This window comes from Carassius carassius, chromosome 18 (genome assembly GCF_963082965.1).
Source record: "Carassius carassius chromosome 18, fCarCar2.1, whole genome shotgun sequence".
In the NCBI taxonomy this organism is placed as follows: Eukaryota; Metazoa; Chordata; class Actinopteri; order Cypriniformes; family Cyprinidae; genus Carassius; species Carassius carassius.
In genome coordinates, this window is record NC_081772.1 from 19,108,647 (window position 1) to 19,122,980 (window position 14,334).

General features: G+C 38.9%; 1 protein-coding gene across 1 annotated transcript in view; it reads right to left on the reverse strand.

Annotated features, from left to right (window-relative positions):
- Positions 1-7,847, reverse strand: part of adcy1a (adenylate cyclase 1a) — a 57,717-nt gene extending 49,870 nt beyond the window's left edge. Inside the window, exons 1-2 of the mRNA XM_059498925.1 lie at positions 6,514-7,847; positions 1,129-1,278 (exon numbers count right to left, since the gene is read on the reverse strand). Coding sequence (XP_059354908.1) covers positions 1,129-1,278; positions 6,514-7,158 — 795 coding nt within the window. The 5' untranslated portion in view covers positions 7,159-7,847. The remainder of the gene's footprint in view (positions 1-1,128; positions 1,279-6,513) is intronic.
- Positions 7,848-14,334: the final 6,487 nt, after the last annotated feature.

Sequence of the window (14,334 nt, forward strand, 5' to 3'; positions counted from 1 at the left end):
GCTATTTGATTCATATTTATTATCGTTGATATAATCCACAATGACAGCTAAAGCTAAAGAAATAAAGTGGGATGGCAGGATCTGGCTTGTTCCGGTAGGTTGCCGCTGCAAAAAAAATCTTTGAATAAGTGCATCACTTTCTGCTGCGTGTGCATTTTTTTCCAGAAATGTCCATCCCGCAAATATTCCAACAGATATAGCAAAGGGTTTGCTCTAAGTATAGAAAGTCCTGTTCCATTCAGGATTGGGTTTATACAGTAGAGGTGCTGCTGAGTATCTAGAAAGATCCATGGAAGTTTCATATAAAATATTTGCACTTCAGATTACCTGTTTGTTATGCTGTCCTAAAACTCATGACAATTTTTATTGTCTCATTATCTCAGCAAAGCTCTATTTATTTGAATAAAAACACAGTTAAAACAGTAATATTGTAAAATATTATTACAATTTAAAATAAATAAATTATCTATTTTATAGATAATTATAGGTCTTATTAGGTCTTATAGTACAGACAAAATAACACGTGATTTCCCAGAAGGCCATACCTGTTTAACTACAATTCATTAAATTCTAGTTCCTGTCATTCCAAATCAAAATCCAATTCAACTTTGAGTGGAGTGTTGTTGTTGTTTTTTGCAAAAAAACATATACTGTTAAATTATACACAATAAAGCACACATTAAGAAACTAAAAAGTTCCATTTTGAATTCAAGTTGACTTAAACTTTTACATATGCAGCTAGTAAGCCAAATGAAAATGCTAAGCCATTACTCTTACTCATAGCATGAAGAGCCTGTTCTGAGGTGGTTTTGGAGGGTTGTAATGGCATTATAGTTGCATACAGCCTGAATACCAACTAAGTCAAGCACCTGACCTTAGACCAGATCTCACAACTGTTTTGTGTGCCTTAGTGTTCATGCATTTGTGTGTGTGTGGTAGCGTGTGTTTACAGAGAATGTTTGACCTTTAAGCAAGTCAGGGGGGAATGAAAGCAATCTTGCAAGGTAAATTACCTGTCAAAACTGCAACTTTAACTTGTGGGAGAAAATGAAACAGCTGATCATTTCATCTAAAACATGCAGCTGTTCATTTGCATGTTTGCCAATGCGCGTGTCGTGCGTGTCTGACCTGTTTCTCATTCTCGTCCTCCAGTTGCAGGCGCTGTTGGATGCAGTTTCTGGCCTGTAGGAAGGCCTTCCTCTGGGCACGCTCAGTAAGGACTCGAACAAACACACCCGACAGATTCACGCCGACCAGCAACACTGCATTTGCTACCAGCTACAAACACAGAGAGAGAGAAAAATAACAGGGTTTGTGTGACCATCTCTGTTTTTTTCAGTCCATAGTGAAGGATTCTGACATTTAAACAACATTCACCAACTGAATACGAACTTTCAGTGATTAGGAGTGGCATACTGGTAAGTGTGTGTGTGTGTGTGTGTGTGTGTGTGTGTGTGTGTGTGTGTGTGTGTGTGTGTGTGTGTGTGAACGAGTGAAAAACAGGGGCAAAGAGCGAAACTAGCTTGAAGGAGAGATGGAAACAGATGCTGAGAACGGGGGCAGCGGGTTGTTTTTTTTTTAATCCATCCTGAGATGACAAACTCGAGCACGGAGATGGACACAAACACCTCTACACTAGATACCCTGAGAATCTCAATGGATTTGCTCCTGTGACTGAAAGAATAAGCAATTGCCTGGCTTTTGAGACTTCAAACGGGTGCCTATTAAGGGCTTTCTATTGTTCATTCATAGAGCAACAGAAAATTAGATTACCCAGAATCCATTCAACTGGTCTATGCATCCTTTTAACAGGCCCTTTGTAAATGAAAGTGAAGGCCATTTGCTGAATAGGACACAGCAATGGCATTATTACAAATCTTAACTAAGGTTATGAGGCTTATAAATTAAGTAACAAGTCTAATGATCAATGGTCTAGGAAAGCCTGTAATTATGATTTTTTTTTTATCTCACAATTCAAACTTCTTTCTCACAATTTTGAGTTTATATCTCACAGCTGAGACTTTTTTTTGCAATTTTAAGGAAAAAAGAAATTCTTTCACTTATTTTCTTCAGAATTCTGAATTTACATCTCACAATTTTTTACCCCCATGGAATAAAAAAGAAAAAGGTAATGGCGACTTTTAACTTCATAATTCTGACTTGTTTCTTGCAATTCTGAGTTTACCTCACAATTCAGATTTTTCTTTCTTTTTTTTGTATCTCGCAATCCTGCACTTATATGCTGAGTTTGTCTTATAATTCAGACTTTTTCCTTGCAATTCTGAGAAAAGGGAACTGAGAGATATAAAACTTGCAATTTTGACTTTTCTTCTCATATGTTTTTTTTCCTCAGAATTCTCAGAATTTTTTTTTTTTTTTTTTTTGCCAAAATTGCAAATTACATCTCACAATTCAGACTTTTAATCTCAGAATTGTTTGTTTATATCTCACAGTTCTGAGACTATGCCTCACATTTCTGTATTTATATCTTGCAATTATGCTTAGAATTGCAAAACTCAGAAATGCGCAACAACTAACCCAAAACAAAACAAAAATTCAGAATTGTGAGATAAAAAGTCACAATTACCTTTTTTATTTATATATTCATTTTTAATCCAGTGGTGGAAACAATCATCCACAGTGGCCAGCTTGGTTATTGGCTATTTATTGGTAATAATTGATCAACGCATTAAAGTCATGTGATTATCTTATACACAGCTGACCATCCTGTATTTTAATCCAGGATGTGCACAAAGGTAACACTCTAACATTTTGAGTGACAGGTTGTGAAAAAAAACCTCATTAACTCAGCATGTGAACGATGACACTTGTGTCTAGATGTGAAGTGTTCTTGACGTTCTTGACAAAGCAATAATAAAATACTGTATATACTTTGTGCTATGCAGTGCTGCTGTTTTAATGTGAAGTGGCACGCTGATATTTTTAGATCAGGTGTTTTTAATGAGTTTATGTCAATCCTTTTTGATTAAGGTCTTTGGAGCATTTTGATTGGATTTTAGGCACTCTATATGTCTTTTCGATGAAATCAAGGCTTAGTAGGTCACCAAATCCAGTCCCTGTTCTCCAAGGCTTGGTTTTTGATGAAAGAAGCTGCAATTCCTGTGTGAGTGTTTGTCACAAACATCATTTAGCATCCAGTAAAGATGTAGTGAGACATGTGAAACTGTCACGGCGTTCAGTAAATCAGAGGCAGAGAGGTTATGAGCTGAACTGAAATTTGTCATTTTGTCTGTCTGCCAGATTAAACAAAAGGTCAATGCATACAAATACTCTTCATTTTAATATCATGAGACTTGCTCTGTTTACAGTCTGACACCTTTCATTTTAACTTCTATTTAGATTTCCTCTGCTTAATGTCTCAGAGACCTAACTGATGTATGTACAGTATAACAATAATAGTAGTGATATTGAAAGTAGCCTATCATTTTCACTTCATTATGTTTCTCTAACCTAATCAAAACTCACTTTTGTTAGTGGAGCTATATTCCTTTGTGAACGGAATCTATTTCAGTAATGCTGTTTCTGTTTTGAATCAATTTGACCTCAGTTAAAACACAAAGCAAAACAGCTGGCAGAAGAGTATCTCTACAGTGTCAATAATTTCATCACTTACTCTCATGTCATTTTAAACCTGGATCACTTTAATTGTTTTGTGGAACACAAAAGAAGATATTTTGAAAAAATTTGATTTTTGGTCTATTGTACATTTTTGGTAACCATTGGCTTCCATTGTACAGACATTTTTCAAAATATATTGTATCTTTTGCAGAAGAAAAAAAAAGTCAGTGTTGATATGGATAAATGATGAAAAATGATCATTTTTGGGTGAACCGTCTTTTTAAGTATCAGCCTTATGTTTAATTCTGAGGTATTTTTTAAGCTATCAAAATGACCTAGTTGGAAACTAAAAAAAAAGAGGTTTTTCAGGTCTGTCTGAAAGGTCTGTATGAAAAGTATGAAAGTCAGACCCTAACAGCACATGAGGTTTACAACCCGAATTCCGGAAAAGTTGGGACGTTTTTTAAATTTTAATAAAATGAAAACTAAAGGAATTTCAAATCACATGAGACAATATTTTATTCACAATAGAACATAGATAACGTAGCAAATGTTTAAATTGAGAAATTTTACACTTTTATCCACTTAATTAGCTCATTTAAAATTTAATTAATCTAGTGATTAATTAAGTTAATTGATATCAGGTCTGTAACATGATTAGCTATAAAAGCTTTGTCTTAGAGAAGCAGAGTCTCTCAGAAGTAAAGATGGGCAGAGGCTCTCCAATCTGTGAAAGACTGCGTAAAAAAATTGTGGAAAACTTTAAAAACAATGTTCCTCAACGTCAAATTGCAAAGGCTTTGCAAATCTCATCATCTACAGTGCATAACATCATCAAAAGACTCAGAGAAACTGGAGAAATCTCTGTGCGTAAGGGACAAGGCCGGAGACCTTTATTGGATGCCCGTGGTCTTCGGGCTCTCAGACGACACTGCATCACTCATCGGCATGATTGTGTCAATGACATTACTAAATGGGCCCAGGAATACTTTCAGAAACCACTGTCGGTAAACACAATCCGCCGTGCCATCAGCAGATGCCAACTAAAGCTCTATCATGCAAAAAGGAAGCCATATGTGAACATGGTCCAGAAGCGCCGTCGTGTCCTGTGGGCCAAGGCTCATTTAAAATGGACTATTTCAAAGTGGAATAGTGTTTTATGGTCAGACGAGTCCAAATTTGACATTCTTGTTGGAAATCACGGACGCCGTGTCCTCCGGGCTAAAGAGGAGGGAGACCTTCCAGCATGTTATCAGCGTTCAGTTCAAAAGCCAGCATCTCTGATGGTATGGGGGTGCATAAGTGCATACGGTATGGGCAGCTTGCATGTTTTGGAAGGCTCTGTGAATGCTGAAAGGTATATAAAGGTTTTAGAGCAACATATGCTTCCCTCCAAACAACGTCTATTTCAGGGAAGGCCTTGTTTATTTCAGCAGGACAATGCAAAACCACATACTGCAGCTATAACAACAGCATGGCTTCGTCGTAGAAGAGTCCGGGTGCTAACCTGGCCTGCCTGCAGTCCAGATCTTTCACCTATAGAGAACATTTGGCGCATCATTAAACGAAAAATACGTCAAAGACGACCACGAACTCTTCAGCAGCTGGAAATCTATATAAGGCAAGAATGGGACCAAATTCCAACAGCAAAACTCCAGCAACTCATAGCCTCAATGCCCAGACGTCTTCAAACTGTTTTGAAAAGAAAAGGAGATGCTACACCATGGTAAACATGCCCCGTCCCAACTATTGTGAGACCTGTAGCAGAAATCAAAATTGAAATGAGCTCATTTTGTGCATAAAATTGTAAACTTTCTCAGTTTAAACATTTGCTATGTTATCTATGTTCTATTGTGAATAAAATATTGGCTCATGTGATTTGAAAGTCTTTTAGTTTTCATTTTATTAAAATTTAAAAAACGTCCCAACTTTTCCGGAATTCGGGTTGTACTATGTTAAAGGTAAAAGAACATTTAAAATGTTTAGAAGTTTTACAATGGATTTTTAATAATTTTGTGGTAAAGGTAAATCTCAATAACTACACTCATACATGCTGTTCCTGGCCAATTTTTGTCTGACTCAGTTGGCTGTATAGAACTGAACATTAGATCTGCAGCCCTGTGTTTATGGCCAAAGCTGTGCTGACATTTAGCACAAGAGCACTCTTGCACATGTGATTATGCTTAATTGTGTCACTATTAGCTGGCTGAAAAAAATATATAATTTAAAGGGATAAGGAGTATAGTCCCAGTCAGAGGAAAACTTATGAATGAAATTGAAACGAAAGCTCTATTTATTCTGAATATATATTTTTTGTATACATCTTCAGAAATCTCCAACTGGCCTATCATGCATATGAATAAATTATATATTTAAAAAAGAAGGGAATTAGAGTCCTTTGTTGTTGACAGAAAATAATACAGTATGCAGTCGTCTCATAGTAAAATTCTGACTGCTAAAGTTAATTAAATTCATTGATTAAATAATTTTATAGATTTTTTATGCTAATCTTGGCATAAAATCGACAGCTGTGCAAGCTGTTGAAATATCTAAATAATTTCAGTATTGATATTCTTCATTAAATCAATTAGATTTTTTTAATCAATGTTGGGAGGAATTTAAAACTCACAATGACGCTTATTTTTTAACATTATCAAATTGTTCCACTAACTGACTTTCTGTTTGATTTGTGTGGTTTATAATTTTTTATTTTAAAAAGTTCTGAGAGGTTTCTGGCTGTCTGCTTCTCTTGGAGCTGTCCATCCTCAGTGGTGCTGAAGTCAATCTGGCCTTTAGGCGCTCTACACGCAACCTGTGTGCACAGCCCTCATGCTCCACTAAGCGCACAAACCGCTAGTGCATCGCCCTATATGACACGCCAAATACAACAAATGCGAATTTTTCAGTGAAGGAATGTTCGATGACATAACTTACTGGTGTCCACACGCGAGGATTACGTGCCGTTACAGATGTCGCCGTCAAGATGAAATGCGACGCGGCCACCAATATGCCAAACAAAACCGCCAAGACTGTCCTGACCGGTAGCAGAGAGTAGGCAACGAAAATAACGAGCATCAGCTGCCAGACACCCTGCTCAGGTGTTGTGCTCGGTGCATCAGCCCCCTGCACACCCTGCGTGCCGTGACCCAGCACGAGAGGAAACGGGCAACAGAGCAACGCGAACGTGAAGCTGAAGAGCAGCGCGAGCCGCGCGATCTGCTGCAGCTGTGTGACCTGCAGATATTTGACGTTGGTGACGATGAAGAGCGAGGTGAAGATGACGCAGTGGACCGGGTGCGAGCCCTTGGACACGGTGAAGCGCGAGCCGGCGGACAGCAATTCCACGAGCGCCAACGCGGACGCGGCGAGGATGAGGATGGCCAGCGCTTTAAGCGTGGCGGTCTGCTCGAGCTTCAGGTTGTACTTCTGGAAGAGAGTCTCAAGATCCTTGCAGTCAAACTCGCGCTCGCACGCACCGGCCAGGCAGCGACTTTTCCTCCGCCGCGTGCGGACTCTGGGAAACGGAACTTCGTCCATAGCAGGGCCATTCATACAGCCAGAGCTGCTCTTCACAAGCATCGCATGTCCTGCACTTGTTGTCGCGGTCCTGGCAGCAAGAGACGGGCTCGCGCACACTGACCCCAGCGCGAGACTGTATCTAATCCGCAGCACGCGCCGCCACCATCCACAGGTTGGTGACTGTTGTAACGAGAGCAGACAGCACCCGCCTCCTCTTTTCTCTCCCTCGCTCTCTCTCCTCCCTCCTCAAGGCGGTCTCCAGGGAACAGACCACCCGTGGCGTTTGTTCGGCCCCAGAAAGAGGTTAACATCGACCACGCAGAGTCGGGACTCCCCTCTCCGCATCCCACAGCTGCATCTCAGCGCCGCGGCCGGATCACGCATGCGCAATGTCAGCGCGAGATTGAGAAACCAGGCACGTCTCCCAGTCCTCAAAAAAGATAAGACAAGACAGCAGCGCAGCTCTGACAGGGCCCGTCTTAAATAGACAAACGGAGAGCAGTAGGGCAGCCTCCGTGTATTGCGCTCGTGTTTATGAAACGAGCGAAAGATGTTTTTTCTTTCGTCTCGCTAAAACAGAAATAACCCAGGAGAGTCTACCCACCGCACGCCTATAAATAGCACACCGATCAGTGGCCTTTTAATTAAGCACTTTAATTCCAGCTCGAGCCTCGCTTGGAGTGCCGTTACCGATCCTGCGGCGGAGTGGGTTCTGCGGATTACAGATCGCGTTCATCTTTTACTCTTGCGAATCCGCGGCTAAATTGATTACTGCCGGGTGCCTAATTGGATTCTTACATTGGGACAATGAGGTTGAAGAGCTGTACCCGCTCCTCCATTCATGATGAGCTTCTGTTCACTTGGATGCTGTTAAATAGCCCGTCAAGAGCGCTCGAGTCCCGCTCGCACCTTAGAATAGAAACCGTCTGCAGACGCCGTTGGGGCCCCTGACAACTTTCAAAACACATAAACATATGCGTTATTGCTTTTAAGTTAGTCACACCAATAACCACATACAAACAATAACTGGTCACACCAAAAAAATAAAAAAAATAACTTATAAATAAATAATATTGTAAATCTTTTCTCTCATTCATTCTGACTATGTAGAGAATGAATAAGATATAGTATGGTGGTGGATGAGGAGCTACCCCCTGACTATGTAAAGTGCTTTGAGTGCCTAGAAAAGCGCTATATAAATGTAAGGAATTATTATTATTATTATAGTATATAGTATTTATATGTTATATATATAGTATTTATAAGTGTTTACATGCACAAACATGAATTGGTAATGCTTAATAACCCAACATCACATAAGGTCAGCTTAAACAGTGTTCAAGTGGTTCACAAAGATATGCGATTTCAAAATCTCAAGAACATGCTTACTTTTGTAATCTTAGTCTGATTTCCAAAAGACAAGTTAAATCACAAAATCATGCAAAAAAAGTCTGTGGTTCTGCTGTCTATTCAGTGCTCTTAAACATGTCCTGAAGCATCAGAGTCCCCTGAAGCAGACAAATAACCCTGAATCATCTTGTTTTAGTAGCTCAGGATCAGTAGGCATCAATAAAGACATCATTCAATCAAACCGTGACACCAAAGAGGAGGTTAGACATGTTAAAATACTGAATTGTGTGTAGACTCTGTGGAAAGGGAGCATGCTTGTATTATTCATGAGCACTTGATTAAACATGACTGCATTGTGCTGTGTTGAGTGTGATCTGTAACTTTATATCCATCTGGCTGCTCCTCGGATTTATTGCGAAGAAGCTGTTTATGCTCAGTAAATACATTTCAGATAAGCCGAGCTGGCACTCAACAGCACGGTAACTGTCAAAACTATCACAATACATAACCGTTAGCACCTCTGAGGGATCCATGAGTCTCATAAATGGGATAATTAAAGGCTGACATTAAATCAGGCTTTTGAGGGACTTGCAAGTGGAGTACACTTACAATTTATGATATTAGGCCTCCTTCATTGGCATTGACTTGCAGACCGACAGGGCAGTTAGAATTATTTTTGTCACTTCCTCAAAAACGCTTTTAGTTCATGTGTATTTTTGGAGCATCTTGCTGGTATGGCCTGCTTTTTGATCGCACAGCATGTAGCAGATGCCCTTGATGGCTGGTAGAGATGTCCCAGCACTTATCTTCATGAAAACTCTGTAAATATTATGAATTAAATCTAACCATACTGTGTCTTTTTGGCTTATAAGCAATCTATTTTATTTTAGATTATTTTGTCTATTTATCTTATTTATCTATTTTAGACTGCTTTCATTTACTGTTACAAAAACACATTCACTGTCTCTCACTTTTTTTTCACCTGACTACTTTTAAACTTGTTAATTCATAATCTATATATCGATATGTACTTGTGATTGATTTATGTTGGTTACAACATTGCACGTTTTACACTTGTGTCTTTGCTGTTTGCTAGAGGCGTTTGAATGACTGAAGTTTTATTGATCCTATATCCACATCTTACATAGATTCATCTGATGAAAAACATTTCCAACTAAATCTGAATAGTGCAATTAAGGTAAACCAACAGCGTGAAACTGCATTTTAATTTTCAAAGTACTCTCTAATGTACAATGAAATTAACATCAGACATGCATAGGAGAAATAGCCTTTAATAGCGGGGACAAAAGGTCAGGCACATGTGGCTCTTTCTTTTTTTTATCCATCTATTCACTCATCAATCCAGGTCTGTTGACATGCGGGAATAATCAGGAACATTGTCTCGAGGGGGGTCCAGAAACATGGTTTTACTTCTTTCAAAAACATAAAAAAATCTTAACAACTGCAAACATTTGTAGTTTTATATTTGTGCTTTTGTAGTGTAATGTTTTTTCAGGAGATCAAGTTTTCAAAAGAGTAGTCTTCAGTAGTTGATTTTTTTGATACATGATATAATTAATATGTTAAATGATTGAATATTCAGTTTCATTTAGCATTGTTTATCAAGTAATATGCTAATTTTGTTGCCATTTTAGCTAAAGTAAAATCGTAAAAGTTATGATATTGTTAACAAAATGCAAAATGACTAAAACAAAAAGCAACTGTAAATGTGAACACTGATCTCAGTGTGGCTGGACTGTATGCAGATTGCATTGTAACAATTAACCAGTTTTAGAAAGGTTACTTTGGAAATGTAATAGATACAAGTTACCCTGTTCAAAATGTAATAAGTAGGGCAACTATTTTAATTACTTTATTAAAGTAATGTTACTGATTACATTTGATTACTTTTCTAAATTTCTAATGAATTTTTTCAACTGTAAATCATTTTGAAACATTTGAAGCAGACAGGGTTAACCTTATAGAAGGACTCAACACTGATTACTGTCAGACTTTCAGAATCTTCAATCACGTAAATTAAGATTATAATAAATTCATTTTAAAGCAAAGCCACCACAAAATCAGACTTTAGCACCACTTTTTACTTTGAGATCATTGTGAGGTTAATACAGATTTAAAATCATAACAAGATATAGTTTAATAGCTATGATACTGTTTTTTAAATCATATCTTTGACAGACATCTAACATGGTATAAACCTCCCTTTTCTTTGTCCTGCACTCCTAAAGCTTGGTGTCTCATATATAAAGCAGTCAATGCAATTTGGGAAATAAAATCCATTTAATCGGGTTTGTATGTGAAAAAATTCACGTTACCCTTTGTAATTTTTTACATTTTTAACTGTAATCTAATTACACACTTTTTTCTCATTAACTGTAAATGATTACAGTTATATTTATTTTGTAATTAAATTACATAACTCCGTTGGATTTACCTCCAAGAGACAGTCCACAAATAGACCATATGATAGATGATTTTATATTAGACGACAATTACCCATGTTGCAGAACAGATGTTTCGGGGCCATGGTTTCCATGACCATATTAATTTTTCTCCATCACATTTGTCATACTTATTTTCCCTGACTAGAAAACGATGCTGCGCGTTCGCGAGACCTTTATCTGCAATTTTACAACACTTCGCCCTCTTTTACGAGAGAGTAAGACTCAGCTAATGCTCATATCACCATGCCAGTCTTAAAGCAGCAGGAGCTAAAAATGGACAGATAAGCAAGGGAGTGGGGAAAGAAGAAGAACGGATGCAAGAGAAAGGTCCCCTACTTCTACACCATCCTGTTTTCACAGATTAGCTTTTTATTGATCTACTTCTCACCTGCTCCCTCTCAATTTCTCCCGTGCACGCAGACATGCTCTCTTTAAAGGCAGTTTCCTACTAGTGGCAGCAGCCCTGCATTTTTAACACGCTCACGCACACATAGGCTAACACATTTTTCCTTTTCATCTGTGTGTATTCCTCTCTGGCACGGCCTTTGTGAGTAGAGAGACTCTAAGAATAGCAGTCAGTCAGATGAACACCTCAGAATGTCTGCTTCCAAAGGATTTCCGCTGCGCGTGTTTGTGTGTGCGTGCTTGTCTCTGGAGTAAGAGAGACAGCAGAAAAATGAGAACCGACAGCTTTACACGCACCAGTCTCCTTGCATTATATTTGGATAGTAAAAACACACATACATACGCACATGTACACTCAAACAAAGCAGATATGCACATGCAATGACAGCTTGCAGTTACTTAGTTGGTGGGCAGGGATTGTGTTTCCATAGTAACTGAAAAGGGGAGCTCCCCATGTCCCTCCTACATGCACAAGTGCTGTAAGTTCACCACAGACGCAAATGTGCACATATTTTCTTGCACTGGTGAGCTGTTTTTGTAAATAACCTAAAAAAAAAGACCAATAAATGATTTAAAGGACAAAACTGCAATTACCAAATTACATTTACAGTATGTGGGTATTGCGAAGTTGTGTATACACAAACCCTAAAGCGAACCAGTCGCAATTTTCCAAAATGTCAAAAAGTACTTTAAAAGCACCTTCATAAAAGGGTCAGGCGACCCAGAAACTTCCTGCTGGTTTCCTGTGACCAGGCACAGGTCACTTCCTGTTCTGAAGCTGGGTGAAAATGTCTGCTTTGGGGATGAGTCACACAGTGCTTGCCCTTTATAGAACATACGCACATCAATTCATAAACTCACAGCTTATGAGTTTACCTAGCGAAGATGTGAAAGCCTATTTTGTATGTTGATGTATAGTGTGTTGGATGTTTTCAGGAATTGCTAGGTGTTGAGTTTCGAGTGCTTGCTAGGGTATTTATAGCGAGTTTGTGGTTAGCAGGACATTGTTAGAGGTTTGGTAAGATGTTCTGGGTGGTTAGGGTTTCTGGGTGAATTCTAGGGCATTGCTAGGGTGTGGGTGCGATGAATGTCTACAATGTTGGGTATTATTAGGACATCACTAGGGTTTTACAACTGTGTTCTGGGTCATTGCTATGGCATTCATAGTGTGCTGGTGGTTGTTAAGGCATTGCTGGGGTATGGTAGTATTTTTGGGGGGATGTTAGGGCATTTCTACGGTGTTGGTTATTGTTAGGGCATCACTAGGGGTTTGCAAGTGTATTCTGGATAGTTGCTAGGGGTTTGGCAGTGTGGTGGTGGTTGCAAGGTGATTTTTAGGGTAGTATGTTTTGGCTGGTTGTTAGTGCATTTCGTCGATGTTGGTTATTAGGGCATTACTAGGGGTTTATAACTGTGTTCTGGGTGGTTGCTATGGCATTTAAAGGGTCTTGGTGGTTGTCAGGGCATTGCTAGGGGTATGGTAGTGTGTTTTCAATGGTTGCTAGGGTGTTTTAGTTTGTTTGTAGTTATTAGGGCATTCTATAATGCAATGCATTTTACAATGCATTTTTTCCCCTTCAAAAACCGCCAGAAACCTTGGAGTTATGATTGATGATCAGCTGACTTTCTCAGACCACATTGCTAAAACTGTCTGGTCCTGCAGATTTGCTTTATTCAACATCAAGAGGATCAGGCCCTTTCTTTCGGAATGACTAAATGTAAATGTAAATGTAAATCTATAGGTTTCACTTATGTGCTCTGGGTAGTCACTAGGCCATTGACCAGTGGTTCCTATTGCATTGCTAGAGGTTTGATAGGCTGTTTGGAGTGGTTGATACGGGCGTTTCTAGTGTGTCCATGTGGTTGCTAGGCCATTGATAGGTGGTTGCTATGCAGTTACCAGGGCATTTATAGGATGTTGCTGGTATAAGGGTATTGTCAATGTTTTTTGGTCGCCATGATTTTGCCAAGTAAGACATGTTCCTGGATCAACATCTTCTGATGATCCTGGATCAACATTATTGTCCAAAAATCCTTATCCCTAATCCTAACCCTACCCATGATTTATTCCTAAAATCAGTGGGAAGTGATAGCTGATTAACAAGGGTGTAGAAGCACCTAACCCTGATTTTAACATTAAAATGTTCCTGAAAAGTTATATCTCAATTCTGATTGGTTGATTGGAATGTTGTTCCAGGATCAACAAGGATGTTGATCCAGGAACATGTTGTACTTGTTGAAATCACACTCACCATTTTCTAGAGGGTCTTAAGGCCATTGATAGCTGATACCTAAGGTTTTTGGTGGTTGCTAGGGCATTGCTATGGGTTTGGCAATGTGTTTTGAAGTTTTGCTTACCGTTTCTAAGGTAGTGGAAGTTGTTAGAACATCTAGGGGTCTAGGGGTCGGTAGTGTGTTTGGGGTGGTTGCTAGGGTGCTTCCAGGATGTTTGTTGTTTTTAGGGCACTGTTGGGGGATTTGCTAGTGTAGCATCAAGTGGATGCTAGACCATTGATAGGTGGTTGCATTGGTAAGTAGTTCCTAGGGCTTCTGTGTGATTTTTAGGGCATTGCCAGGGTGTGGTTGGTTGTTAGGGGTGGTTGCTAGGGCATCTCTATAGTGTTGGTTGTTATTAGAGCATCACTAGGGCTGGTTTACAACGTCTGGTACAAATTCGTAGTGCAGATCAGTGCACACAAATACTGCCCACAATACATTAAGCGCTGGATGAGGATTCGATTAGAACTACATACACAAATATAAAGCATTACTAAAACTACAAACATGGCGGATATGAGAGACAGACAGGTAGAGAAAGGGGGTTGAGTGATAAATATTCAATATCTAATCTAATTTAAAAAATATTTATTTAATGTTATCTGTGTTATATTTCATCTGCAACAACATTGTGAACATTTATGAGGACTCATTTGGTCATTAACTTTATTAGGCTGATGTTGTTCATTACACAGAGAAAGACAAATCCATCTATAAATTAGCTTCTTCAGCGCTTATT